The sequence below is a fragment of the Gigantopelta aegis genome, chromosome 3 (genome assembly GCF_016097555.1).
Source record: "Gigantopelta aegis isolate Gae_Host chromosome 3, Gae_host_genome, whole genome shotgun sequence".
Taxonomy (NCBI): domain Eukaryota; kingdom Metazoa; phylum Mollusca; class Gastropoda; order Neomphalida; family Peltospiridae; genus Gigantopelta; species Gigantopelta aegis.
Window position 1 is genome coordinate 66,185,021 of NC_054701.1, and position 27,780 is coordinate 66,212,800.

General features: G+C 35.7%; 1 protein-coding gene across 1 annotated transcript; it reads left to right on the top strand.

Annotated features, from left to right (window-relative positions):
* Nucleotides 1-497: 497 nt before the first annotated feature.
* LOC121391852 (prolyl 4-hydroxylase subunit alpha-1-like) lies at nt 498-23,112 on the top strand. Its single transcript, XM_041523334.1, has 14 exons — nt 498-732; nt 3,337-3,396; nt 3,863-4,011; nt 6,502-6,827; nt 7,510-7,561; nt 9,388-9,518; nt 12,215-12,376; nt 13,207-13,250; nt 13,751-13,859; nt 14,476-14,520; nt 15,260-15,310; nt 17,981-18,049; nt 19,253-19,349; nt 22,829-23,112. Exons 1-14 carry the CDS (start codon nt 569-571, stop codon nt 22,951-22,953), a joined length of 1,584 nt encoding a protein of 527 aa, XP_041379268.1. The 5' UTR covers nt 498-568; the 3' UTR covers nt 22,954-23,112.
* The last annotated feature ends 4,668 nt before the right edge of the window (nt 23,113-27,780 follow it).

Sequence of the window (27,780 nt, forward strand, 5' to 3'; positions counted from 1 at the left end):
CACTCAACTACCCTTTCTGCGACAAATACAAAAGGACATTCGCACAAATATTTTAACCATCGGCATTTAAAATGAATTAAAACAAATATATAATAATAAAATAAAGAAAAAAAAAAAAAAAAAAAAAAAAACAGGAAAGAAAAGGAAAGGAAAGGAAAGAAAAGAAAAGAAAAGAAAAGAAAAGAAAAGAAAAGAAAAGAAAAGAAAGACACGCTCGTCTTATTATTTTAAATAACTACAATACGCTAAAAATGTTTATAATATTTTAATTATATATCGAATATTTGTTTTTGTCGTGTTTGGTCGTAAGAAAGAAAAAGAGCACAAGGGATCAATACGAGCCAACTGTTGCCGTCTTCAGAACGTTCTCGTGTGCTCGAACCTGATGATTGATTTTTAACATTGACTATTCATAGCCTGACTTATCATATTATCAGAGCCATAATCCAACAAATCATATATTCGTCAACATATGGAAAGTGTCAGGCTAATAATACGCTATACTAAATATACACGTTTACAATAATACACCTCTTGTATAGTTTTAGATTTTATATTTAGGCTAGAAATGTTGCGATTTGTGCTGCTTCTTACTATATTAGATGTAGTTAGTGGATATATGATTTACTCGAGCGCAAATGTGCATGCATTTATTAAAGCAGAAAAAAGAATACTCGATGGATTGGGAAACTATATTGACTATGAGGAAAAACGGCTCGTTGACTTGAGAAAGTAAGTAGATACGATTAAGTTAATAACAGTCTACACGTTTTATATCTTTCATTAAAATAATTATTCAGTTACACGTGGACACGTAATTCCAACAAACTTGAAAATAAGACACCAGCAATTGAGAAATTATAAAACTGCTATGTTGAGTACATTGTGTCTATTGTTGTTATTACATTTTAAGCATTCTGAATTTACCATCCATATACATATTTAAATTTTTTGTTTGTTTAACGACACCTCTAGAGCATACTGATTAATTAATCATCGGCTATTAGATGCCAATCATTTGATAACTCAGACAAAGTCTTAGAGAGGAAACCCGCTACAGTTTTCAATTAGCAGCAACGGATCTTTTCAATGCACTTTTCCTCAGACAGGAAATCACATACCACGGCCTTTGACTAATTGTGGTGCACTGGTTTGTTTGTTTTGTTTAACGACACAACTAGAGTACATCGATTTATTAATCATTGGCTATTAGATGTCAAACAGTTGGTAATTTTGACATACAATGGTCTAGAGAGAGGAAGCCCGCTACATTTTTTTTTTCATAAGTAGCAAGGCATCTTTTACATGCACCATCATACAGACATGATCCTCAACGGGGATTGATCCCTGACCGTCCGCGCATCAGGTGAGCGCTTTACCATAGAGCTACGTCCCGCCCTTCTTAAATCGTATGCTGTTCTTTGGTAAGCCTAATGTCTAGTTTTTAAACAACGTCACTTAAAAATTCATTCATTCATTCATTCATTCATTCATACGTATTTCCGTGCTTACATCTAATAAAGGTTCAAGCACGCTGTCCTGGGCACGCACATTAGCTACTTGGGCTGTCTGTTTAGGACAGTGAAAGCCTGTGTGTGGTGTGGGTGGGTGGGGTGGTGGTAGTAGAGGTTGTGGTTATTGAGACAGACGTGAGTGCAGTGGCCTTACACCTAACCATTGGATCGTTAAACTCGCTCTGGGTAGGAGCCGGTACCGGAATGCGAACCCACTACCTATCAGCGTTACGAGCGATGGCTGTCCACTAAACCACTATATTATTCTCCATTTAACATTGAAGTATTGTACAGTTTTGTTAATAAAAAATAAAAAATATTATAATAATTTAAAACTACATAGAAAGTTAAAAGTTTGTTTTGTTTAACACCGCCACCAGAGCACATTGATTTATTAATCATCGGCTATTATAATAATATTATATATATATACATATATTATAATTATATGTCAAACATTTGGTAATTTTGATGTATAGATTTAGAGAGGAAATCCGCTACATTTTCCTATTAATAGCAAGGGCTTTTTAATATGCACCATCCCGCAGACAGGATAGCACATACAACGGCCTTTAATATACCAGTCGTGTTGCACTGGCAGTGGCTGGAACGAAAAATAGCCCAATAGCCCACCGATGGAGATCGATTCATCGACCGCACATCACGTTCAAAACGTCTAGAAAGCCTGAGTTAACGTAAAAGCGTTTTAATTTTTGTAATCTTTCGTGTCAAAAAAGTAGTCGACACAACACAATTCGTAAATGTGAATGACAAACGTTTTAACCGTTATCCGCGATCAAGACTGTATCTTTGCACAATGCAGAGTCGAACGGGTGTAGAAAATCCTTTACAAGACAATACATCCTTCCTGCAAAGCTCTAGGAGGACTGCCACTCCCAGACCAGTTTACCAAATCAAACCTAGAACCGGACAGAGCTAATAAAAATAAGCACAGCTGTGATCACATGTACATATGAATCACTGTCATAACAATGATGATATCAGGTGTTTGCGAAAGCTGAGCATATCCTGCCCCACCGGTCGCACCCGTGATGAGTACTGCCACCATAGCTGCCAATTTTGCCACTTCATCCAAACGATGAAAACAAAAAAAAACCATCACACTAGCCCATGAACTTCTGTCTTGGTAGCGGCCTCGGTGGCGTCGTGGCAGGCCATCGGTCTACAGGCTGGTAGGTACTGGGTTCGGATCCCAGTCGAGGCATGGAATTTTTAATCCAGATACCGACTCCAAACCCTGAGTGAGTGCTCCGCGAGGCTCAATGGGTAGGTGTAAACCACTTGCACCTACCAGTGATCCATAACTGGTTCAACAAAGGCCATGGTTTGTGCTATCCTGCCTGTGGGAAGCGCAAATAAAAGATCCTTTGCTGCCTATCGGAAGAGTAGCCCATGTAGTGGCGACAGCGGGTTTCCTCTCAAAATCTGTGTGGTACTGAACCATATGTCTGACGCCATATAACCGTAAATAAAATGTGTTGAGTGCGTCGTTAACTAAAACACTTCTTTCTTTCTGTCTTGGTGTTGTGCCGACGATTTAAGGGAAATATAAGAAGTTAACCTTAAGATGCAGGCAATAAGAGAGACAGATAAAAAACCCTGTTATGATGTAAATAAAAATAAAATCATTTTTTTTTTTTTTAAATGTGAAAGTTCCAAGAAAAAGATAGCTGGAATAATAGGTACTGCCGCGCATGTTATAATTAACGGTACCTAAATTGTCTGCTGTCTCCCGCAATCTGTTATTTGTGATATTTATGCAGTAATCATTAAACAAATGTTCGTGTGTTGTCTGTTTTAGGTCATCTGGATATGAAAAAGACATTGAGTTGGCAGAATATAGAATTGGAAATTTAACAGAGTATGTTTCTTATTAATATTCAGTGTTTATTGGTACTATTCAGTATTAATCATGAAAACTATTGAACAGAATATCTGAATATCATCAGAATGTCTCTGTCTGTCTGTCTGCCCCCTCCTCTCTCTCTCTCTCTCTCTCTCTCTCTCTCTCTCTCTCTCTCTCTCTCTCTCTCTCTCTCTCTCTCTCTGTGTGTGTGTGTCTTTCTCGCTCTTCCCTCTCCCTCTTTCTGTCTATCCCTCCCCTCTCTATCTCTCTCTCTCTGTAACTGTCTGTCCCTGTCTCTTTGATTATTATTATGATTGTATTATGAAGAAGATGATGACGACGATAATTATTATGATTATGATGATGTCTGTTTTTCATGTAAATTGCCTGTGTATATTTCATGCAAATTGATTCACCCATATTCACATTTTTGAGAATCGATATTAACACATCAACACTGAATAAATTATTATTCTTGCAGGTTTTTCGAGCAAGTCAAAGAAAACTACACATCGTTCTCAGAAGACGAATATTTAAAGAGAGCGTCTCACCCAACCACAGTTCATCACATTTTAAACAATTTTGTGACCAACTGGAATAAAAAACTAAAAAGTACATTTTACGGTAAAAGTAAGTCAACTTTAAAGTCGCAGACCCTAGTTTCAACTCGTGAACATAGACACTAAGTTTGGTTAATCTACAAACCTGTAGTACATTTGAATCAAGTTACAACAAAGTCAAACAAGAGTCTGTGACGTTGAAACGGGGAAATACCCGTAGACTTGAGCTCGTTTTCATAACCATAACATTTCAGAAGTTCATGAGGTTTTAAAAATAAATAAAAATGCATTTCTTGTATCAGAAACTCCAGTTTGACTCGAAACACTTCTGATGTACGGAAATGGATAATGTAAATAATAAAATTAAATTATGTCTGATTTCAATTTTTTTTAAAAACACGGATCTAATAGTGAATAATATGCCATCGAGTTTTAAAACTAGGGACTGTCATTGTAAGTGTATTAATGTTTTCTTACCGAGGGAAAAACATGTAAACTTATTAAATGAATGGCACTGATAAGCATGACCCAGAACATAATTGCAATATTCCAATAGCGTGTTCATTATACCGAGTACTCGCCGACGCTTAGAATCCATTTTTGTATACTAGCACACCATATTAAATTTATTGCTGTCGCCCGCTAACAGTCACCCTGTACATCATTGTTTGTTTTTTTAATGGATAAATAAACAATTTTCACAACATTAAAACAAACACTATTTAAAGGTGAACAGTCGTAAAACAGTGTTTATGGTACGTAAGTAGATCTAAGGCGGTGATCCACAGTAGTTACTGTTGACTAGTATACCAAAGTTCATGGTATGTGTTATTCTGTTCATTATAAATTATATATAAAAATATAATGTTTTTAGCAATCAGAATAGCCAGTGTTGGGCCACCGGGTCTCCTATCATACTATCAAATGCTAGTATATATATGTCACGGGGATTCTATAATTCCCGTAACTGAATAAAACACGATTATCCAAATATCTCTCCTAACTGTATATCTATTAGATCTCTCTGTAACAGGCAGTTCAAAACCGCTTTGGCTCGTCTAGGTATGATCAGAGATACGATCTTATATAAAGTATATATTATTATAGCACGTTTAGTTCACTAGAAAACACAACAAAAACACAATACACTTTGGAATCTGTTTTAACCTACGCTGACAAATGTACAGCCGTAGTAGTTAATTAATAACAACAATAATAACAACCCAGAACTGATCACTTAATTAGTTAATCTCTAGGTGTCTAGGTTACACAATATGCGAATCACTTCACCGTGACACAACACCCACACGTGTGATAATAGAGAAACGCTTCTAGGAGAAGTTAATTAATAAAGGAATTACCACTCTATTCCTAACTGGTTAATTTTTAATTAACCCTTAACTACTCATTCAGTAACCTTGTAACACAAAATTAATACTGGTACCTATCACAATAAAGACAATAACCTACAGTTTACCTAGGTCTTCTAGGATGACTGGCTAAGCTTTATATTACCAAATACTCGTATAATGTTAGAACAAAAGTCTACGATTTACTTCGTCAGATGACCGAAGACACTGTCTAAAGAATATTGGTATAATACAGTATTAAAATATTTAAAAGTCACATCAATCACATCAAGGTTATACAACAGAGCAGAAATAAAATATTTACCAAAGTCCAAACGGACAACGTTCCCGGGAAGCCTTCCTTGTTCTGTCCTTTTTGCTTCTCTTCATAACTCTAAAACACTAGCTATTTATTATAAATCGAAATATCGCCTGGGGGTAAATCGCGGCACCGAATCTTATCATCTGATATTCCATTTTTCTAGAGTCGGTATATTTCTCTCTGATCGTCAGTCTGGCTGTCGCCAGTTCGCTAGAGATTCCACGGTCGCGCGGAGGTATTACGTAACTACTGGCCACATGGCCTCCACACCTGCTCTGGGTGTGTATTAGAATGCCCGATCGCGCGAAGGCATTACGTAACAAGTTGCCCATCTGGGCTTAAGTGCAATGAAACTGCACACGGTCTTCTAAAACAATTAATAACGCCACAGGCGAAAAGAAATTAAGAGCATGTACCGTCACAATATATTTAAAATCTCTCTCTCTCTCTCTCTCTCTCTCTCTCTCTCTCTCTCTCTCTCTCTCTCTCTCTCTCTCTCTCTCTCTCTCTCTCTCTCTCTCTCTCTCTCTCTCTCTCTCTCTCTCTCTCTCTCTCTCTCTATATATATATATATATATATATATATATAATAATTGCTGTTAACATCCAAAATAACATATGAGGGGGAAGCTATCATACTATAATTAGGTTAGTATTTATAATATCTAGAACTCTAGTATATCAATAGCCATATTATATGTGCTATTCTCTTTGTGGTTAAGGGTATATATAAAAGAAATCTTGCCGTTATCATTCAGAATAACATATGTAGGAACAGCTATTATGCTATCATTATGTTAGTATTTGTATTCTTATGAACACCTTGTATTTATTCACGTTATTGTACCTCATTACCTCGTAACATGTTTCAACATTAATTTATTGGCAGAGTTCGTGGACTTTTTGAATATTTCCAAAACCTTGCTGCCAGAATTCTTTGACGTCGAGACCAGTAAGCTTGCCTTGCTTACAATTCAGAGGGTCTACAACATTTCGGCAACGCGTATGATAACAGGTGATCTGTTTGGTCACCAGGGGGAGCCACTAAGTTTTGCCGACGCGTACGAAATGGGAATTCTATCGCTGCGAAAAGGATTCATCCACGAAGCATCTGAATGGTTGCAGCTGGTTGTTGACGAATGTGAAAGACAGCCAAATCAAAGCACCTTCTCCGCGACTTCGGCTTATTCCAGGCTAGGCCTAGCGTATCACGTGGTACGTTTACAGCATAGTGCATGAGCATGGAAAAGGGCGCGTGTGCTGGGATTTATGCACAGAGTGGTTTAGACTGGCAAACGAGATTTCGAGAGTGGGGGTTTGGGATGGGATCGAATCGTACTTCCCCGAAAAAAGAAAAGAACAAAAGAAAATTCGCTTTGAGCAAGAGGGTCGGGCTTCGAACCCGAATCTACCAGCACACGCGCCTGTAAGATGATATGCTGTATTTAGTATTAGAAGACTTCCATCAGAAATATATTTTACTTGTATTATTGTTAGTAATACCTTTTATACAATTAACATTATACTAGTATCAACAAAGGAGCGGAGTGTAGTCAAGTGGTAAAACACTCGCATGATGCGCGATCAATATAGAATCGATCCCCGTCGGACTATTGGACTATTTCAGCTAGTGCTTCACATTTAGTGTATAACAAAGGCCGTGATGTGTACAATCCTGCTGCTAATTGAAACGGGTAGACTATTATTTATATTGCCCATAACCATATACCCATCGCCAAATAACCGTAAAATGTGTTGTTTCGTTATTTTTATTTTTTATTTTTTTGCAATCAGGACTGTATGTGTGAAGACATGTTTTGGGCTATGTAAACCATGGCTTTTGTAATCAGGTTTAAAAGAGGTACTCTTTATTGAAGTTTATTTTGTCTCTTTGCAGCTAAATAAATTTGACGAAGCTGAAGTCCTGTTGGAGAAAGCTCATCATCTTAGTAAATATGTGTTTATATTTAAAATTAATCGATGGGTTGATGTAGCTTAGTAGCTAGAGCGTTCATTCAAAGATGCGATGTATCGTAGGATCAATTCTCCTTGATAGATTCAACGAGTTATCATGGATTCAAACCAGTTTTCTTTACAGCGTCTATATGCAAATCCTATTTAAATGATGTTCTGGCTGTGGGGAAATGGAGGTAAAATATCTCTTGCTGCTAATCAGTAATACAATTAACTTATATGGCGGGGCGGTTTTCTTCTTTCTTCAATACCTTAAACTAAGATGTCACTATTACCGTAAGCTTAACATTTACTATCCAGTGATGAAGCAATATTCTCAGATGGTCTTGTCAAACAAACATTCCTTAAAAAGCCCTACCTAAACCAAGCACAAAAACTAAAACTAAAACAAGCAACAAAAACAATATCTACACTGCACAACAAAAGTTATACCGTATGACAAGGAGAAACGGTAGTCGTAGTGCTCATAGGCGTACGAGACAGAGAGGCTGGGAGTGCAAGTGCAAATCCTCAAATTCGGACAAAAACGATAGAGATATTCGGTCAAAATGTGCAAATACGAGACCTTTTTACCATGTATTTTCATCATTGTATCGTACAAAATTAGTTGCAATCCATGTAAAAATGCGTTCTGATTCATCTGCAGCCCTATATACTGTTTGGCAGTAATGCTAATATGAATAAATGGTGTAATTCACATTTGGGCATTTTCGTTTAATTCGGGCAAAAATCAGCCTGCCCCCTACAAAAATGGGAGGCCGTACGCCTATGGTAGTGCTGGATGGTATACTGGGTCGTGGGGTAGACACTGGACATGGCCGGTATTCCACGACTGATACCCAAATGCACTAAGTTCTGATGGTATCGATCTGCTTTCCTTGTCTATGAGAAAGTACATACATGTATAAAAGACAGTTAGCATTAGCGGCGGAAACGGGTTTTATGTCACATTTTATAGACTTAAGTATTGAAATAGCGTTTTTGTTAGACGTGAAAAAGCCGTAATATAAATTTTAATTACCAAAATTACATATTAAAATATTAAATACATTTTTGTGTGCATAAAATATCAGTGACTGTATACTTAATGTGTTTCTAATCGTCCTAGTGTTTGTATTATGTCAAACTTGTATATATATACATATATATATATATCTAAATATATATATATATATATATATATATATATATATATATATATATATATATATATATATATATATATGTATGTATGTGTGTATGTGTGTGTGTGTGTGTGTGTGTGTGTGTATGTGTATGTGTATGTGTATATGTATGTGTATATTATATACATGTATATCTATATATATATATATATATATATATATATATATATATATATATATATATATATGTATGAAATTATTGGACGATTCAGTCTAGTTTGGGCTACTTACAAACATTAGAACGACCGGAAACACATTGAATTTACAGACACTGATAGAAAGCGTTTTAAAATGGAACATACTTAGGTCAGTCTCTTTAAACAAATACTTGAAATATGTGATGCATGCAATGATAAAACCTATATGCAGTATATGTACAGTATACTATAATTTACATAAAATAACCTGTGATGTGACATTTTTGGTAAGGTGATATATCTATTTTTTTAAAGTTTACAACTCTGCAATTGTGGAATATTTATACCAAAGAAAGCATAATTTACCAACACCCTTTAATGGTCTACCATAAATGTAGGTTTTTAAGTTGGTGTGTCATTGTGGCCTTGACATACACGGCCGTTATAATGCTATGGTATGTGCTTGTTGTATTGGCACAGACGAGAGCGACAAGGAGATGTATATGCTGTATATTCAGTACAGAAACAGAAAAGTGCCAAACGTACACGTGTACAAGAATCCCGATTGGTGGAACAACTACACTCGAATGTGCAACGCCAACAAAACAGTAGTAAGTACATCTTGGCCCGATTTCTTGTAGTCCAACGGTAAGCGCTCACCTGGGCTGCGTTCAGCCAGACCGAGCGGAAAAACGTCCGCCAGATTGGTTTGTGTGCTTCACGGTAAACCAAATGGCCATGTCAGGAACCAATCACATAGTTCGCGAAAGTTAGCGAAACGTTTGCTCGCTGAACTTGGGGCTGATGGGCGGGCGGTCTGGGATCGTTCCTCGTCAGTGGACCCATTTGGGCTATTTCTCGTTCCAGCCAGTGTACCACGACTGGTATATCAAAGGCCGTGGTATGTGCTATTATGTCTGTGGGATAGTGCACATAAAATATCCCTTAGTACTAATGGACAAATGTAGCGGGTTTCCTTTTCAAGACTACCTTACAAAATTCACATATGTTATACATCCAGTAGCCGATGATTAATACACCAATGTGCTCTAATGGTGTCGTTAAAGAAAAAACAAACTTTAACTTCTTGTTGGTGGTTCAAACCGTTTCATGGTTTAAATTTGGTTGGAAAGAATCAACCAGATTTTATTCAGTTTTGACTTCCACTCAAAATCTGTTTGAACTGAATAATTTTGTACGTGGAATCACTTTTGACATGATGGACGGTTCATTGTAAACCAATTTTATCTAAACACAGTTCAAGGTTTACTGCTATCATTTTTAAACCATCGACAAGAAATCGGGGTTATAGCCGACGCCACACGAAACGAGTGACTCGAACAATAATATCCGATTGACAAGACAAATATTACAATTTCATCGGTTTTTGTGCCGTCGACTATTCTCGTACGAGGCACTCGTATCGTGTGGCGTCGCCTTAAGAGAATCCACGTTGGTGAAGCCTTTTCTTTTAGTCAGTAGGGTGTATACCACCAAATCAAATCCCACAATCAACAATAATAACATATGTGGCTGAAACTGTTTCTCGCATTTCAATAATTCATTTCATTTTAATTATTTTTGTTCTTATGTCCAATTAAGAATGAATGCATGTTTAACGACACCCCAGCACGAAAAATACATCGGCCACTGGGTGTCAAACTATGGTAATGCAAACAAAGTGATGATCAACATCAATATAAAAATTCAAGACTCAAACAAAAACACTGTGTAAAGGTTCAAGCACGCCGTCCTGGGCATATACCTCAGCTATGTGGGCTGTCTGTCCAGAAACGTAGGTTAGTTGTTAGTGGTTAGTGAGAGAGGGAAGAGGGTGTAGTGGTCTTACACCTACCCACTAAGTCGTTAAAACTCGCTCTGGGTGGGAGCAAATATCAGCCTTATGTCCGATGGCTTAACCACGACACCACAGAGGCCGGTATTATTTCAATGATTTCATTTTCAACTTATTTTCGTGCTTATATCCAATTAAGGTTCAAGCACGCTGTCCTGGGTACATGTCTCAACTACCTTGGCTATCTGTCCAGGACAGAGTGTTAGTTGTTAGTGTTTAGTGAAGAGAAGAGGGTCTAGTGGTCTCGCTCTGGGTAGGAGCCGATACCGGGCTGCGAACCCTGTACCTACCAGCCTTATGTCCGATGGCTTAACCACGACACCATGGATTTTACCTCCCTTCACTCTTAAATTGCTCGGTTCAGACACAACGGGAGGCATCTTTGACTACCAAAGTTCCGCACAAAAATTGTAATACTGTTTTTAATAAGACCCCGCAAATGTTTCAAACTCAATAGTACTAGTAGCTGGTACTAGTTCAAAGTAGGGCTAAATTACTGGCCATATGAAACAGTTTTACTACAGCAAACACTGACACGTGTACCACCAATGGCAGAACTGTTAGTATTAAGCTATGTTTCGTGTGTGTGTGTGTGTGTGTGTGTGTGTGTGTGTGTGTGTGTGTGTGTGTGTGTGTGTGTGTGCGTGCGCACTACTGCCTTCAGATTTCGGTATTGGAGTTGCTCGTATACCATTGCTTAAAGGGACATTCCTGAGTTTTCTGCATAGTAAGATGTTTCCGACTAATAAAATATTTCTACGATTAAACTTACATATTAAATATATTTTCTGGTTTAGAATATCGGTGTCTGTATATACAATGTTTTTCTGGTCGTCTTAATATTTGTAAGAAGCCCAAACTGGATTTTGTCTTCAAATAATTTCGTACGTATGAATTTTTTAAATTTTTTTGGAAATAAAATGGAATTTAACCTAGTACAAATATTAGAACGATCAGAAACACGTTTAATATACAACCACTAATATTTTACGCAGAAAAATATATTTGATATGTAATTACAATCGTTAAAAAGTCTCTGTTAGTCAATGACATCTTAAAAATTGCAGCAAACTCAGGAATGTCCCTTTAATGCACAAAACATGAGCGGGATTTAGCTCAGTTGGTTGAGTGCTTGCCTGAGATGCTTGCGTCGCAAGATCGAGCCACCTCAGTGGATCCGTTCAACTGATTGTGTTTTTTTTGACAACTGGTCAAAGGCCGTGGTATGTGCTTTCCTGTCTGTGTGAAAGTGCATGTAAAAGATCCCTTGCTGCATTAGGAAAATGTAGCGGGATTCCTTTGTTAACTACGAGTCAGAATTACCAAATGTTTGACACGCAATAGCCGATGATTACTTAATCAATGTACTCTAGTGGTGTCGTTAGCAAAATAAACTTTAACTTTAATGCACAAAACACATTATTTTCTATTCCTTTCGTTTATGTTTTCCAGTCCAAGTTATTATGGTACCACCGATGTCGCTACAGATGTTCACGTGACATATTCCAGTTATACAAGGAGGAAATACTGAGCGTATCTCCATACGTATCTTTAATTCATTACGTCATTGACAACCAGACAGCAAATCAAGTGAAACTTGAAGCTACCAAACAGGTTTGTTTACAGTTATATTTAACAATATCTAGTTTAGGTAATCAGAGTAAATGGAATGGTATCATGTGACTGTCAGTTCTTTCATTTAGAATTAATTCCGTCTTAAGCGCATGCGCAGATTCGGAACATTTATCCTGGACACCGATTTGTACTATAAACACCAATGGTATACAAACCGAATGTTATGTACGTTATGTTTTCTATGTTATGCGCAAGATATAAATATACTTTAATTCCTTGTAGTTTGGGGCGGGATGCGAAATTTCTCATGCACCACGACTGGTATATCAAAGGCCGTGGTATGTATTATCCTGTCTGTAGGGCGGTGCATACAAAAGATCCCTTGCTGCTAATCGAAAAGAGTAGCTTATGAAGTGGCGACAGCGGGTTTCCTCTTTCAATATATGTGTGGTCCCTAACCATATGTCCGACGACATATAACCGAAAATAAAATGTGTTGAGTGCGTCGTTAAATAAAATATTTCCTTCTTATTGTAGTTTATTTTTATTTGAAGAAATTGTAATACAAATTATAATGACGATAACCAAAACAACTTGTTTAAAAAAAAAAAAAAAAAAAAAAAAAAATCAATTCAATAATTCCAAGAACAGATACATTGCATTTAATAAAAATATTAAAATTTGTTTTTGTTTGTTTCTTTGGTTAGATTGTTTTAGGAGGGTGGGTGGGTGAGTCGGTGTTTGTTGTTTGTTGTTTGGAGTGTATGGTGTTATTGTCGTTTTGGGTCTTTTTCACTGCTACATCCATAGTGCATAGTCCCATATTGTGCATGCACGCAGTAGTAATATGCAACATAATTTTATTTTAGATCAACAATGCCAGTTCATCGAAATCCGACGAATGGATGAGAGTGTGAGTATCTTTACTGCTTCATTTTCGCCCTTGTTGTTATATATTTAGTTTTTATTACTATAGTGGAACCTCTTTTAAGGGACACCTTGCATAACAATCTGTTTTCTGCGAAGGACAGGTTATTTGGCTCTTTTGAATACACCAATATATGTATCAGACCCTAGTTTTTCATTGAAAGTTCAACCAAGCTTTATGGGTCAAATTCGGTTCGAGATAGTATAAATCGAACTTTGCATTTCACATTAATGAAAACATGAATGATTTTGCACGTGGAATCATTTCGGACAGGATCGACTTTTCATTGTAAACTACGAGGGATAGTCAAAAGGTTCGTATACTAAAGTCCAAATGTTTGCCATCCAATATCCGATGATTATTAAATCAATGTGCTCTAGACAAAACAAACTTTAACTCATATTTCAACCACCAACGAGAAATAGGGATTTTTATTGTTCATAAGTTAATTTTATGAATGTCTGACAAAATTCACTCATTTACAGAACATACTTGTCCAGCGAAAATCAAAAGGCGACAAACATATTTTCGATGGTTACCAAGGTAACGGGACTGCTAGCAAAGCCGACCATTGGCGGGACGCTCAAAACTGAGGTGAGTACAGCCTAACTCATTTAACTCAAATCTTACTGTCACTCAAAGTTGTAAGGCTCCGTTAGCAGACCTGACCAACACAAATCGTTTGCTTGGCCTGAGAACATCTCATTTAACCAATAAAACCCCCACACTATTGACGTGAACTTAACATGGATGCTGAATTCTATTTGAATGAGATGTGGTATGATAGAAAATAATGGTTCTTCTTCTTCTTCTTCTTCTTCTTCTTCTTATTATTATTATTATTATTATTATTATTATGTGACAGTTTACAGAAATATATACAAAAAACAAGCTTTCTGTAAAAGAACATATTTTTATGTGACTCGATTCCTTTTTATTGCCCTAGTAAATTAAAGCTTAGATTCTTTTTAAAAGAAGAATGTGAAAATATCTTATCGTTTTAAAATATACATTACGGTTTATCTTATTGTATAATCTATTGTAACATTATTAATACACGTAACTCTCCTCCAGTGGATAGACTCCTCTTGTTTTAAGGTATAACATTGGTTAAACTGTTCATTATCAGACAAATACGTTTTGAATTATCACAAATTATCATTAATTTATTTCAATTGTTTAATTGAAACATGTTGTCTTCTGAAACCAGGTGCTGAATTATGGTATTGGAGGACAGTATGAGCCTCGTTTTGATGTAAGTATTATAACTACCGTATATACCCTATTATACAATGTCGAAGAAGTATGACCAAAGTCAATAAAGAAATATGGGTTAACTATATCCTTTTTTGACACACATTTGGTCTTTTTTGGGGTACAAAAGCGTTATTAGTCTTCTACTAATATGAACATATAAATCAAATGTATTCTGATAATCTTATATCATCACGTGAAAAATACCATAATTGGTTCAAATGTATTGAAGTTACTGATTATATTGAAAAGTAATGTGTTTTATACAACAACAAAACTTACACATGTAACACATTATTCTATATTTTATTATTATTTACATGTACTGTGTAAATATGTTGTGCTGATAAGCTTGTAGCTTAAAGCAAAAAAAAAAAAGAAGGAGAATTGAATTGAATTGTTCGTGTTCATACCCTCGACATAACTGTTTAGTTACTGCACTTATAACACAGGTGTACAGGATATTCCTCGGAGGTAGAGTGGTCTCTCTCTCTCTCTCTCTCTCTCTCTCTCTCTCTCTCTCTCTCTCTCTCTCTCTCTCTCTCTCTCTCTCTCTCTCTCTCTCTCTCTCTCTCTCTCTCCTCCGTCTTCTGTCTTTCATCACCTCTCTCTTCCCTCTCTTTCGTGGTGCACTGGCTAGAACGAGATATAGCCACACCAGGCGAGTGTTTTACCACTATATAAATAAAGGTAATGTTAGTGTATCATATTGTCTGTCACGGAATATTGTTACTTTTCAGCCTCCGCACCTTGTTGATGTGGACCAAAGGATGGCATCTGTTTTCATTTACGTAAGTATATTAAGTTTGTGATGGTGTCCTCCCGATCTTGGGATTGCGGACGAGGTTAACACGCACAATATATAAACATGCAAATTATCATATGTTTTTTTTTCTTTTCTATCCATCCATACACGCAAATGTTAATTTATGTTATTGTTTTATTATGAATCTTTTATTTTTCTATCCATCCCTTTATCAGTCTATCTACACAAGGCATTGGTGTGTGCATAAAAAAAATTGTCAAAGTGTTCAGCAATGTCATATCACAGTGGATAACAGGAACATATATATATACATACATATGTATATATATATATATATATATATATATATATATATATATATATATATATATATATATATATATACATGTGTATGTATGTATGTATGTATGTATGTATATATGTATGTATGTATATATATATATATATATATATATATATATATATATATATATACATGTGTATGTATGTATGTATATATATATATATATGTATATATATATATATATATATATATATATATATATATATATATATATATATATATATATATATATATATATACACAGTCGACCTTCGATAACTCAAACTTCGATCTTTCGTAAACGTCGATCTCTCGAAGTAAAACGGTGGTCCCGGCCGAACTGCTATACAAACTAGTAATAACAGACTTCGAACACTCAAACTTCGAACATTCGAAAAACTCTATCTCTCAAAGTAATTTTATGGTCCCACCATAAAAAATTAAGGGATATTGCACTTCCAAAACTCGAAGTTTGTGGAGTGACTGAGCCTTTTAACTGTACCGGTAATACTTTAAAGCGTGAGTGTCCCGACTGGTCTCGGCTATCGATGATACACGCGGTAATTACAGAATAATAGATCGCCGACTATGCGGAACGAAATGATCCTACATGCCTGCATTTGGTTGTCAGTGTTTGTACACGGCAGCGGGCCTCATTACACAAAGTACGGATAGTCTTGTAATCTTCAAAGAACTGTTGTAATAACAATTAACGCTGTTTGTTTTTTCTCTTAAACGAGTGCAAAAAAGTACATAACCTAGTGCTATTTGGCATACAGCGTTTTGATTTGTTATGTTATGTCTCGCTATGTTAGTGAGGGTTTTTAAAATGATTTTTGTGATTTACACTAATTTTGCTATTTATATTGTGTATTTTTTATTTGGTAAACAAACGTACTTAGTGCTAATCGACATTCAGTATTTTAATTTATTACAACGTTACGTTCCGCCTTGTTTTGACATTTGAAAAATATATCAACTTTAATTTATCGCTTACTTCCGGTTATATGTAAGTACGTGCTTTCAGTTTTTTTTTTTTTTTTTATACTTTACTGTCAATTAATACAATAAAAGTACATAGAGATGTACGTCAAATTGATCGGATTTATCTCGTTTCTGTTAATATTTACTTAGTTTTATCATATACACAGAAGAAATGTGCTAACATCCGATATCAACGAAATGATAATACTGCAATGCAGTTTCACTTTGAGGTCTACTGTACGAATTTCGAACACTCGAACTCCCTGAAACTCGAACTATTTCGTCGTCCCCTTCAACTTCGAGTTAACGAAGTTTGACTGTATATATACATACTTTGTTCTATTTATGTCGAATTTGAAAAATCTTGTTTAATTATTTCTATGCCCTTCGTCCGTCCATTTAACTAGCATACCAAAAATAGACATGAGGGTTCCCAATGCTAGAGGCTCTCACTGTCTCCAGCACTTCTGAGCACTTGTTTATTAAACGAGGGCGGGACGCAGCCCAGTGGGTTCTACAACAAAACCGGGTCTCCTCTTTTCGTTTGTACAGCGGACTGCCATCTTTGTACTTACCAGACGGGAAGTATCCTTTTTTCTCAGGTCCAGTCGACTAGCGTACATATATTGTGCTAAATTTTGCGTATAAAGATGAAATAAAAAATATCCAACGGCAGTGGAAGCCGCCATGTTTGTCATTTAACATAGAAGAGACTATATACACGGCAGCCGTGTGTATTGCCTTGGTTAATGAGGGCTGGCTATCTACACGGCGGTCATGTTTTGGGGGAAAGCCCAATGTATGTTACACACCACCATTAATTACTCCATGCAGTTCAATACAATTTCTTTGTCAGACTATATTCTGTGAAAAATACGACACTGTCGACTACTAATTTTAGGGAGTACTCTCGACTGACAAGTACCGTGTAAAAAAGCAACATAGGTCGATCACGAAATGTTTCAATTAATGGCCCCTGTGCCTGACCACCGCCTCGTGTTGCTGTTATACACGTGGCACCATACCACTTACACAGTTGTTATCAGTTAGTACTACATATATCAAGTTACTTCAAACCAATGGGTCATTTAAATACTACAGAGGTCAAGCTACGTGTAATTATCAAAGAAAGATTTCAAAAAGCATATCAGAATTTTGAAGTATTTTTTTTATGAGGAACTATTTTCTAAACCGGACTATAATTAAGCTGCTATAGCAAGTAACGACACGACAAATGATGATATGTTGCCTATATGGCGACCACATCCCATCAAAATGTTCCCGTGATAAGCACTGGTTAATTTTTGTGAACACATAAAATCAGCGACGTAGATGATAATTATTGTTTGCAACTCAGCAATACAGGTTGTTATTTATTACTCTTTACAGCTTACTGATGTTGATGAAGGTGGTGCCACGATTTTCCCAAATCTAGGGATCAAAGTTGCTCCCCGGAAAGTAAGTACCATTGGAATGTTTTCGGGGTGCCTGGACACACTCTCAAAGATATACTTCATGGGCGGACCCAGGAAATATTTAAGAGCCGGGACAAAGGGCATTTCAATGAAAATTTTAAACAAATTGTTAAAAAAGGGCATTGTTAATTGTTTAGTTTTTGTTGGGGTGGGTGGGGGTGATGTCTCCTTGGTCCCCTCGCGTGGATTTACCCTTGGATTTAGCAGAAATAAAATTAATTGTTTTGTTTGATTGTTGAAACTTTATTCCATTATACATTATTGACTCATTTCATTATATATATATATATATATTTTTTAATTATAGATCATTCTAATTCAACACATTTGTAAGAACGAATCTGATTGGATCTATACTAAATATTTCAGGTGGTAAAATCACCGATATACCGGTCGCAAATTTTCTGGCAGAAATACATCATAGGTTAAGCAAAGAACAGAATCATAAGGACAATTTCTGTATCATTCATATTACGTACAGAAGTCGTTAAATACTGAGAAGTTTTAATGTCAGAAATGAACATATTATTCTTTATTAGTCGTTATCTAATCACGAGAGCTGATTAAATATGTCAAATTACATATCTGTGTTCGAGCCGCTAACTGTCCGACCACCCATCGTCTGTTAATGGGCTGCCTATTATATGCTTATTCTTACTAAAAATGTGACAATTTCCTATTTAAAATCAATCAGCAAACAGTTTAGTTAGAATAGGGATAACCCTACTGTGTTTTCTGATTTGCGGACGTATATCGGTGGTTTTACTGTTGCCAATAAAACTAAATTTGCGACAGTAAAACCACCGATATACGTCCGCAAATCGGAAAACACAGTAGGGTTATCCACTAATTATATTCCTCCACGTATTCGTTTTCCCCTTTTGTTCTGATCCATTGACGATGAAACTGACTCCATTTAAAACCCACCTCACCCTAACCCTACAGATGTTCCTCGTTAAAACCTGTTCTGGGTGGGAGCCGGTACCGGGTTGCGAACCATGTACCTGCCAGCCTTATGTCCGATGGCTTAACCACGACACCACCGAGGCCATAGTTGATAGTCAATAGCTGCTAGATTTATATTCCAGAACCAGCTCCAGTCATTATATTTGATAGTTTATAGAACGCTATTGTTATTGATCTAACATTAATTATTGTATTTGAATGATAATTTTGTTATCTTCAGGGATCTGCCTTGTTTTGGTTTAATTACAAACCGGACGGAAGACCTGAGATAAACTTGGAGCGCAGAGAATGTCCCGTCGTCATTGGTCAAAAATGGAGTAAGCCAATCGTTTGTTTTTCGTGCAGCTTATCACCAAATAACTAGTCTAAAGTTAGTTTTGTTTAACGACATCACCAAAATAGCAGACGACGAACTAAATAAGATCAACTGTGCATGAAATACAATGCATGCTATGACTGTTATGATAATAATGATGATTATAATTATGAGAATGGTGATGCCGATAATGATAATGATAATAAGTATGATGATAATGAAGGTTGATAATGATGATAATGGCGATGCTGATGATAATTATGATGATGATAATGATGATGATGATCGTAATAATGATGATGATGATGATGCATGGTTTTACTTGGATGTTGATAAATATTGACCTTATGCAGCACGACGTGTTGATAAAAATATTGACTTTCTTTGGATGTTGATAAATACTGACTCTATGCAATACGACATGTTGATAAAAGTATTGGCTTCCTGTAGATGTTGATAAATACTGACTATACAATACGACGTTGCTGATAAACGTATTGGTTTTCTTTGGATGTTGATAAATACTGACTCTGTGCAATACGACGTGTTGATAAACGTATTGGTTTTCTTTGGATGTTAATAAATACTGACTCTATGCAATACGACGTGTTGATAAAAGTATTGGCTTTCTTTGAATGTTAATAAATACTGACACTATGCAATATGTCGTGTTGATAAAAGTATTGCTTTTCTGTAGATGTTGATAAATACTGACTATACAATACGACGTTGTTGATAAACGTATTGGTTTTCTTTTGATGTTGATAAACACTGACTCTATGCAATACGACGTGTTGATAAACGTATGGGTTTTCTTTGGATGTTGATAAATACTGACTCTATGCAATACGACGTGTTGATAAAATTATTGGCTTTCTTTGAATGTTAATAAATACTGACACTATGCAATACGACGTGTTGATAAAAGTATTGCTTTTCTGTAGATGTTGATAAACACTGACTCTATGCAACACGACGTGTTGATAAACGTATTGGTTTTCTTTGGATGTTGATAAATACTGACGCTATGCAATACGACGTGTTGATAAAAGTATTGGCTTTCTTTGAATGTTAATAAATACTGACACTATGCAATACGACGTGTTGATAAAAGTATTGGTTTTCTTTGGATGTTGATAAATACTGACTATGCAATACGACGTGTTGATAAAAGTATTGGCTTTCTTTGAATGTTAATAAATACTGACACTATGCAATACGACGTGTTGATAAAAGTATTGGTTTTTCTTTGGATGTTGATAAATACTGACACTATGCAATACGACGTGTGGATAAAAGTATTGGTTTTCTTTGGATGTTGATAAATACTGACACTATGCAATACGACGTGTTGATAAAAGTATTGCTTTTCTGTAGATGTTGATAAACACTGACTCTATGCAACACGACGTGTTGATAAACGTATTGGTTTTCTTTGGATGTTGATAAATACTGACTCTATGCAATACGACGTGTTGATAAAAGTATTGGCTTTCTTTGAATGTTAATAAATACTGACACTATGCAATACGACGTGTTGATAAAAGTATTGGTTTTCTTTGGATGTTGATAAATACTGACACTATGCAATACGACGTGTTGATAAACGTATTGGTTTTCTTTGGATGTTGATAAATACTGACTCTATGCAATACGACGTGTTGATAAACGTATTGGTTTTCTTTGGATGTTGATAAATACTGACTCTATGCCAAACGACGTGTTGATAAAAGTATTGGCTTTCTTTGGATGTTGATAAATACTGACATTATGCAATACGACGTGTTGATAAAAGTATTGGCTTTCTTTGAATGTTAATAAATACTGACTATGCAATACGACGTGTTGATAAAAGTATTAGCTGTCTTTGGATGTTGATAAATACTGACTCTATGAAATACGACGTGTTGATAAACGTATTGGTTTTCTTTCAATGTTGATAAATACTGACTCTATGCAATACGACGTGTTGATAAAAGTATTGGCTTTCTTTGAATGTTAATAAATACTGACACTATGCAATATGACGTGTTGATAAAAGTATTGGTTTTCTTTGGATGTTGATAAATACTGACACTATGCAATACGACGTGTTGATAAACGTATTGGTTTTTTTCGATGTTGATAAATACTGACTCTATGCAATACGACGTGTTGATAAAAGTATTGGCTTTCTTTGAATGTTAATAAATACTGACACTATGCAATACGACGTGTTGATAAAAGTATTGGTTTTCTTTAGATGTTGATAAATACTGACTCTATGCAATACGACGTGTTGATAAAAGTATTGGCTTTCTTTGAATGTTAATAAATACTGACACTATGCAATATGACGTGTTGATAAAAGTATTGGCTTTCTTTGAATGTTAATAAATACTGACACTATGCAATACGACGTGTTGATAAAAGTATTGGTTTTCTTTAGATGTTGATAAATACTGACTCTATGCAATACGACGTGTTGATAAAAGTATTGGCTTTCTTTGAATGTTAATAAATACTGACACTATGCAATATGACGTGTTGATAAAAGTATTGGTTTTCTTTGGATGTTGATAAATACTGACACTATGCAATACGACGTGTTGATAAACGTATTGGGTTTTTTTCGATGTTGATAAATACTGACTCTATGCAATACGACGTGTTGATAAAAGTATTGGCTTTCTTTGAATGTTAATAAATACTGACACTATGCAATACGACGTGTTGATAAAAGTATTGGTTTTCTTTAGATGTTGATAAATACTGACTCTATGCAATACGATGTGTTGATAAACGTATTGTTTTTTTTTGGATGTTGATAAATACTGACTCTATGCCAAACGACGTGTTGATAAAAGTATTGGCTTTCTTTGGATGTTGATAAATACTGACATTATGCAATACGACGTGTTGATAAAAGTATTGGCTTTCTTTGAATGTTAATAAATACTGACTATGCAATACGACGTGTTGATAAAAGTATTAGCTGTCTTTGGATGTTGATAAATACTGACTCTATGAAATACGACGTGTTGATAAACGTATTGGTTTTCTTTCTATGTTGATAAATATTGACTCTATGCAATACGACGTGTTGATAAAAGTATTGGCTTTCTTTGAATGTTAATAAATACTGACACTATGCAATACGACGTGTTGATAAAAGTATTGGTTTTCTTTGGATGTTGATAAATACTGACACTATGCAATACGACGTGTTGATAAAAGTATTGGATTTCTTTGAATGTTAATACATACTGACTCTGTGCAATACGACGTGTTGATAAAAGTATTAGCTGTCTTTGGATGTTGATAAATACTGACTCTAGGCAATACGACATGTTGATAAAAGTATTCGCTTGGTTTGGTTGTTGATAAATACTGACTCTGTGTAATACGTGTGGATAAAGGTATTGGTTTTCTTTGGATATTGATAAATTCTGACTCTATTCAATACGACGTGTTGATAAAAGTATTGCCTTTCTTTTTCAGCGGCGCAAACCTGGATCTGGAAATGCGGTAACGAGAATCGACGGCCATGTGCTAAAAATAGTAACAGCACCCAGTTCGCAGTGGAGAGAATGCTTTTTCCACAGCGAGAATGTCGTTACCCATGACGACAACATATATTTAATAGAACATTTCCCAGTTTAACACACGTAAAATACATTTTAATATAATCATTTTCTTGTACAGTTTCATTCACGTGTAAAAGGTGTATTAATTAATGTGTGTTCAGTTTAGTGTGTAGAGAAAAATAAATTGAGTAAATGGTCTGCATAGTTATTTGGGTAGTTCGTTTTGTGGTTTGCTTATTAATTAATTAATTAATTATTTATTTTATTAACTTGTTGATTGATTTAGCTCTGCACGGCTATCTTCCAATTAACCATTGCATATAAAAGCTGTTGGTAAAAATTAATATTTGTAGTAAAAGGAAGGTTTTCCACTCACGTTTCAGGCCATGTCGGGGGAAGATGCGCGAATCTTTTAGTAAGGTTTAAACTAAAACAAGGAACCAGCAGTATTCCAATGAACTAAAATGCAATATAATATATAGATTGTAAAATGAAAATAAAAGTATTTGTTGAAAATAATGTTTTTAGCTCATGTAATTGTATGGATGGTGGGGGTGGTGGCGCTCTCTACACCAATGTCCCACACGTTTTGGCCATTGACACATGCATTTGAGTATACATCTACTGTCCTCGGTGGTTTCGGACATAAGACTGGTAGGTACAGGGTTCGTAGCTCGGTACCGGCTCCCACGCAGAGCGAATGTTAACGACTCTCACTAACCACTAACAACTAACGCTCTGTCCTGGACAGACAGCCCAGATAGCCAAGGTGTGTGCCCAGGACAGCGTGCCTAAACCTTAACTGGCTATAAGCACGAAAATAAGTTGAAATGAATGAGTACACATTTCGAATGCCTAGTTATATTATGTCCCTGATTGTAACATGAATGACATCAGTATACATGACATACATATATAATTATACATATGAACATCTATGTATATGTATGAAAGGGATGAAATTTCCAGTGACGGATCTCCTTAGGACTGACTGTCCTCCTATAGACGAGGCACTAAGTTAGAGATTCATGGAATCAACCACTATTTTGACAAATGGCCATTCTACTCTGCATTGTGCGGAGATACGGCCCTGGTAATTTATTACGGTTTTGTCGTTCAGATACATACATATATACATACATACATACATACATACATACATACATGCATACATATATGAATACATACATACATACATGCATACATGCATACATATATACATGCATACATACATCCATGCATACATCCATGCATCCATACATGCATGCATGCATACATGCATGCATACATACATATATACATATATACATATATACATACATGCATGCATATGTATATCATTTAAAAAGACCATCCCACTTTTAAAGTTAAATAGCACAAACAATTTGTAAAGCAGGCCCCGTGCTTATAAACCTTAAAGTCTAGACTTTAATAAAGTCCGGACTTTAACGTCATTTCAAAGTCAGAGACTCAGGTTTCACTCAATTGTAACTTTATCCAAATGCGTTAAAGGTCTGTAAATTAACTAAACTTAGTGTTAATTTTCACGGGTTAAAACTTGGGTCTGTGCCTTTAACATTTAATTGGATGATCAACTCAATATGAGCCTGATGTGTTGGAAAGATGCATACCCGGACCACCAACACATACTGACACTTTAAGAAATGAAAAAACTAGTAATTTTAGAGTTAAAAAAACGTGATTATTCCTGCTAACTGGGGGCAGCCATTTTGTTTCGTTTTTGTGACGTCCGGTGGTATAGCTTGGGACGTCAGCTCCGTCCAACGCCTCTATGCACAGTGTAAACAAACGCTCTAATTTACGACACGGCGCTTCGCTTTCATCAACCTGACTTGTAAAACAACATAAATGACTTGATAGTATAATAAACTATTTAACAAAACATATTTCAATTTGCATCAATAGAACGAAATGGAGTATTTTACTCTTAAAAAATCCAAAGAAAAAATGCGTATTATTTGGCCTATTGGTAGGGTACGTTCAAGCAAAAACGACCACTCACGATACCCAAATGATAATTTTCTTTTCTTTGGGACTACGTAATTGGTTAGTTTTGTGATTTTAGATGGGGAAAGTCTACATAATCAAGGGTTTTACAGAATTACTTAAAGTAATAAAGCAGGACGCCTGATAATGCTATTACGATTTGAGGGGTGTCAGCGCGGTTATCACACAATACCATGTGATCTTAATAAGAGAGACACGACTTTTTAGTGTGTCTAGACACAGTGTTTGGGGACCGTCTAAATATACACCTGCCAATCAGGAACCACAGGTACAGGCCACGGAAAGAAAATACCAATTAACCAAGAAAACACTCCGATTATTATTTAAGTACGTGGGTTAATTTATGTACAAAACATAAGACAATTATTTCAACACTTTGACAATGGTGGTTTATTTGGTATTGAAAAATAATATATACTTGGTGCTGGTTTACTGGGATGGATATTATCACAGCACATTGCGATGCATCCGCAAAAATCAGATATGTTTTGTTTCTTCAGTTCGAAGACTAATTCCTGGCGTGACATGTTAGGTATTACGTAACCACCAGCTCGCCAGAGGGCGTATTCACTGGGATGGTACAAAATAGCTGTGCCCGTTATATATAATAGCCGTCACATTTAACCGTTTTATTAATTAACTATACGATTATACTTGTTGATATTAAGCAATAATGTGAATTATATATCGTTGACTATGCATACCAAGCCAAATGCCTTAATTGTCCCCTCCTTTAAACCCATACCAACTCAAAATATTTTGTTAATAAACAAGCATTTTGTTTTTACCCAGGGCTGTATTAAAATGAGATTAATGTATATAATTTGATTGCAATTTGCTAAGAAACCTTTTATTTACACAGAAATGTTTTTTGAATTGGTATGGGTTTACAAATAAAACTCAGTAATGCAGTGTTCGTACTTAAGACATTTTTTGACTTGCCCTTTGGGAAAGTATTGATAGCACTTTCTCTTGCCCTTCTTCTTACGTAAAACAAAACTGAAATTATTTAACAAAAACATTGTTGTAGAACGATGGGACCAACGATAGAGATTAAATTTTGCTTTTAATACATGGCAGAATACAGTAAAATAAGATAGACATTTATATGCTAGACTAGAATGCTGACAGACGTGTCCTGTTTTATAAACTGGGTGAGATGTTATATTTATATATGTGGTGCAAGTATAAATTTAAATAATTTGCGTAACAGCTGTAATCATTACAGTTAAACTTCGATAACTCAAACTTCAATAACTCAAACTTCGATCTATCAATTTTTTTTTTATCTTAATAAACCTGTCCGGCCGAATTCCTATATGAAATAATTTTGAAACACCCCCACCACCCACCCCGACCCCCTGTGAATGTATTTTATATGAAAGGCAAGTCGTATTCTCAGGAATTCATTGCAAAGATTTCCGCCAATAAATTTACAATTGATTTTAAATGGTTAACATGTTCTAAGTGAAGAAGACAATAAAAAATAAAGAATTATTATTTTTTTCATGCAGGTAGAAATACAAATGAAAAACCCCCAACGTTTTCCTAAATTAGTAAATAATGTATAGTCGTTTCTTTGTGTGTGCTGCCTTGTTTGTGTTTTGTGTTTTTGTAGCAAACCTGCTATCTGATTATCGATCACTTAGATAATTTTATTGCTTATTTTCTTTCTTTCCTTCTTTCCTTCTTTCTTTCTTTGTCTCTTTCAATGATATTTAGTTATGTTCATACTTAAATTGCATAAATATATTACGGTCGTGACATATATGTATTATGGAGAAGACCTAGCAAGTTGTATAACTTGTGTCTAATACCGTTTTTTTAATTATTATTATTATTTTACTTTTTTTAGCAAAAGAACCAACATGTTTCAATCAATTCCTATATAAACGAGTAATAATCGAATTCGAAAATTCATAAACCTCAATCTCTCAGAGTACATTCTTGTCCAAGTAAACAGATTTAATTTATTAAAGGTCCATGACTCGATGTTTGTGGACTAATCAAACTATTGTTCGCGGCACAACAATGAATTGTCAGAACCACACGTGCAATTGCTTCATCTTGACTGTTCCAGCGAGATGGCGGGATTTAGCGCCGTCAGTTGAGTGCTCGCTTACTGTAAACCATTCTGTAAAACCTTTGATTAAGTAGAACCGGCCTCGGTAGCGCAGTGGTTAAGCCATCGGACTACAGGCTGGCAGGAACAAGATTCGCAGCCCGGTATCGGCTCCAACCCAGAGCGAGTTCTTATTAGCAGGTGTATTGGCAGAAGTTCTTAAGGGTTCAATGGGTAGGCCTAAGGTCACTACACCGTTTTGGTTAGGGGGGCCCGCCCCGAATAATTTTGGCTGTTTTTTTTGTTTGGTTTGATAACCTTTACATCTCGACTGAATGTAAACGTTGTAGCGAGACTAACGGATCGAGATTAACGGCGAGAGTTACAGTAACGGGAAAATAACCTTTGAATCCATCTAGAAACAAGTGGCGTCGTGTCAAGCCATCGGTCTACAGGCTGGTAGGTACTGGGTTCGGATCCCAGTCGAGGCATGGGATTTTTAATCCAGATACCGACTCCAAACCCTGAGTGAGTCTGACGCCATATAACCGTAAATAAAATGTGTTGAGTGCGTCGTTAAATAAAACATTTCTTTCTTTCCATCTAGAAACAAAGCGGTTATGCAAGGAAGCCATTTAACTATTAAAAATAAAATACAGACAGCTTTTTGACCGTCTAGACACGTCTAGACTTATCGATTTCCCACCACAGTTTATACTTATGTATACGACGTCACGGGACTAGTCGAATTTCCCGTCGCATTCCTGCATGTTCGG